The sequence below is a fragment of the Alligator sinensis genome, unplaced genomic scaffold, assembly GCF_000455745.1.
Source record: "Alligator sinensis unplaced genomic scaffold, ASM45574v1 scaffold188_1, whole genome shotgun sequence".
NCBI lineage: Eukaryota > Metazoa > Chordata > Crocodylia > Alligatoridae > Alligator > Alligator sinensis.
Genome location: NW_005841903.1, coordinates 1,476,922 through 1,480,969, shown reverse-complemented (window position 1 = coordinate 1,480,969; position 4,048 = coordinate 1,476,922). Strand labels below are relative to the sequence as shown.

General features: G+C 47.0%; 1 protein-coding gene across 2 annotated transcripts in view; it reads left to right on the top strand.

Moving 5' to 3' along the window:
- Positions 1–4,048, top strand: part of PPIF (peptidylprolyl isomerase F) — a 14,654-nt gene that overhangs the window by 4,990 nt on the left and 5,616 nt on the right. For both annotated transcript variants that reach the window (XM_025197706.1, XM_025197705.1), the window contains one exon: positions 1,378–1,474. In XM_025197706.1, coding sequence (XP_025053491.1) covers positions 1,378–1,474 — 97 coding nt within the window. The remainder of the gene's footprint in view (positions 1–1,377; positions 1,475–4,048) is intronic.

The window sequence follows — 4,048 nt, the reverse complement described above, 5'->3', positions numbered from 1 at the left end:
CCCCCGGATCTGGCCAAGTGAGTTTGACACCCTGATTTAAATAATTGCTAATGGCTGATCTTGAAGATGCTGGTACGCTGACCAAGAATCTATATGTAAAGATTAAAAACAAGTTGCACTTAAGGAATGCCTCCTTTTAATAAGGATAAAGGACAAGTGTGCTGTAGTTATAGAAGTATAATTGCTGTTCTGTGCCTTAAGAAATATAATTATTCCAGGACATTTTTTTCTTCCCTCTTCTACATTCTAAAGCTGCTGCAACCAGTAAAGCCTGTTTCATGTGTAGCAAGTTCAGTATTAGTATGGTATGGCCTGATTGGTACACTTAATCGGAGGTTATCATGTGCCATACTTGGCAATTCCAATGCCTTGACAACCAGGCATGTAAAGCATGTCTCTGGGATTACAAAGGAGTCTCCAAAGTATTGCATAAAGTAGTGTTGGGCTATCCAAAGTAAAGTTTAAATACGTAAATCTCTGCTGTGATTAGTAAGGGTTAGTTTTTGTTCACCATACAGATGGTACATATACTAGAAGCATCTATTCCAGCCTCTAGCAGCATGTGGACTGAAGTAGTTCAAACACAGAGGGCTGATGCTGCTGGTTGTGTCAAACTGGTTGGGCGCTCCACTGACTTGTCAGGCACTGCTGGCTGCCCACCCAACTCCAAAATGAGGCCAGGCAGTTGTTTATAGCAAGTTCTGACTCATAGCTGCTGCTGACTTAGTTGAACTGCTCAGACTGGCTTTTGAGCTAGGTGGCCCCAGCCAACTCAGCTGCCACTGGCCACCCAGTTGACCTGTGAAAGGGGGTTGGGCAGTTAGTCAATGCTGGTAACTGAGCTTGAGGGTCTGCAGGATCCTGCTGGAGCTGAATTGCTGGGCCCTGCCTCGAGCTGAGTGAATAACACATGCTGCAACTAGAGCGTTAACAGAGCAGAACAGATTATTATTATTTTATTTCCCTTCATTCTTCCATTTCCCCCTCCTTCCCCCAAAGCTTCCTTTACTCTCTCTGTAAAAATACAGATATTGTCAAGGAAATATATAAATATTTTTCCCTTTGTTCTACCTTCCAAAGACAAGGTCCACTGTGGGGGGTAGGAGCAGTGTATGTGAGAGAATACAGTAATAACTCAGTATTGGCATGGATGCATAGTGTGTGATAGAGTATCTGCAGCTGAAATGCTCTAATTGTCTGCCTTTAACATCCCAAACTATAACTGCACTGACCACTTATATACAGTGTATGCCACCTTCCTCCACCACCTGCTTCTGCTATTGTTGCCTTTCCCTCCCGCTTGGGTCATAGGGATCGCCAGGCTCCTTCTCGCTGTCTCTCCAGCTAACTATTAAAGCCAAATTGTTTCTATTTCAGGCTGGTGACTTTACAAACCACAATGGCACAGGAGGGAAATCCATCTATGGCAGTCGATTTCCAGATGAAAATTTCATACTTAAGCATGTTGGACCTGGTAAATAAACTTGTTCCTTCTCCCTTGAGAACAACTAACCTTTATTGACTCGGGTAGAAGACGGGGCATGGTAGTTCCGTAAAGACCCATGGGTGCAGAGAGGGGGCTTTCTTGGGCAGTGGCATGCTTTGTCAAGTAATTGCTGGGAATGGACTTCCAGAAACTGGGGTTCTCTAATGTCCTGCCCTGCCCTTCCTGCTGCCAAATTCAAACCAACACACCAATCTCTGTCTGTCTGTCTTTTAAAAGCCACTGCAAGAAGCAAGTATTTGAGACAGGTAGAGTACTTCATAATTGTAAAAATGCCTTTGCAGTGTTGTTGAGAAGCCCAGCCTATAACCTGTGTTACTTGAGCCTATAATAGGTAATGGTATCAGAGCCACACTTTTCCATACAATTTATTTCCAGTGACATGACGTGTAGTAATGATAAAATAGAGTAGAAATGTCCAACTAGTGGTTAACTCTTGGCTGTGACCTTGTTCTGCCTTTACCACCTCAGCTCCCTGTTGCTTTACACTCTCTTCTCCCTCGCCATCACCTGCTCCTGCTGTCTCTGCCCACCCTTTGGGTCAGGAGGATCTCCAGGCTCTTTCTCCACTTCCAACTTATACTTCCTGATGCTGCCCTGGGGATTGCATGGTCAATGGCTGCTCAGAAATTGGACCATCCTGAAAAAGAACATAATCACTGTCCATCTAAAGGCACATCTAAAAGGCTTTCCCAAATGTACAACACTCATTTTTAGCTTCTTTTTTTTTAGTATTATTATTTTGCAAGCCCCTTGAGTTAAATTTTTACTTAGTTCTGGGATTAATATATTTATTCTAAATGGAAATGAAGTGCTATGTAACTTCCACCTAACTGGGAAGGAAAGGACCATAAAAGTTCCCTTACAGGTAAAAGAATGTGAATAACATGGGGCATGTCTACACGTAGTAGTAGTATGGGGTGTAAGCAGGAGGAACTATGCCTCCTGATTGCAAGTAAGAACCCAGACGTAGTAGGGCTCACAAACCTGGTGGGACCCTACCTATGACTGGGTGGTGGGCATTCGGGGGTACACCCTATATAGAAGAGATGGGACAGACAGGAAAGGTGTGGGGGTTGCGCTCTATGTCAAAGAGCACCTCACATCATCAAGGATTAGCCTCGGGTTAGAGGAGGGTCAGGTAGAGACTGTGGGTCAAACTACAAGGGAGGCGTGGCGAAAGGGACCTTACGGTGGGTGTCTACTACAGACCGCTAGACCAGGGGGAAGAGCTAGACCAGGACTTCTCCAGCCAGCCTATGGAGGTGGTTAGGTCAAGGGATGTTATTATCATGGGTGACCTAAACTACCCAGACATTTGCTAGGAGGAGCAGACAGCCAGATCTGACCACTCGCATAGGTTCCTGACTGTATTACAGGACCTTCACCTTATCCAGGAAGTGCACAGCCCCACTAGGGGTAACGCCTTGCTGGACCTGGTTACGGGGAATGACCTGGTGAGGGGACTGCAGGTCCTTGACCACCTGGGCAATAGTGATCATCACCTGCTGGATTTCACTGTCCAACACAGGGCATCTAGGGCTCACACCAAGGCTAAAGCCCTTGACTTTAGAAGGGCCAACTTCAATGAGCTTAGGAGACTAGCGGGGGGAGGCACTAAAGGCCCAGAAGGTAGAGGAGATGGGAGCCCATGAGGGATGGCTGGGTGTAGGGGGGGCTGGGGAGCTAATAATAGCCTTTTTCCAGGGGTTTGGGAGAGGGAACCCCCCCATTCCCCTATGGACCCTGCTAGTTTCTCTAATCTGGCTAATGTGGTCCCTATTTTTAAGAAGGGGAGGAAGGAGGACCCAAGTAATTATAAGCCTGTAAGCCTCACCTCGGTGCTCGGGAAGCTGTTGGAGAGGATCATCAAGGAGCATATCTGTGGGGGGGCCTGCAGGGGAGATCATGCTCGGGGGCAATCAGCATGGCTTCACCAAAGGCAGGTCCTGCCTGACCAACCTGATTGCCTTTTACGACCAAGTAACTAAATTCTTGGATGATGGTGTCCCTGTGGACGTATTCTTTCTAGCCTTTAAGAAGACCTTTGACACTGTCTTTCACCCCATCCTCATCAATAAATTAAGTGACTGCGGCATTGATGCCTGCACAGTTGGACGGGTAAAAAATTGGCTGATGGGGCGCACCCAGAGAGTAGTGGTGGACGGGTTGTACTCAACCTGGCGAGATGTGAGCAGTGGGGTACCCCAGGGCTCAGTCCTTGGGCCCGCACTGTTTAACATCTTCATCAGCGACTTGGACGAGGGGGTGGAAAGCGCGCTGTCCAAGTTTGCTGATGACACTAAGATGTGGGGCGAGGTGGACACACTTGAAGGGAGAGAGGCTGCAACTAGATTTAGACAGACTACAAAAGTGGGCAGACGAGAATAGGATGGGGTTCAAAATACACAAATTATTGACTCCAAGACGAACATGAGCTGCCAATGCCAGACCTGAGCCAGCAAGGCCAACCATACCTTGTCATGCATAAAAAGAGGTGATACTCCCCCTCTATGTGACTTTGGTCAGGCCGCAGTTGGAGTA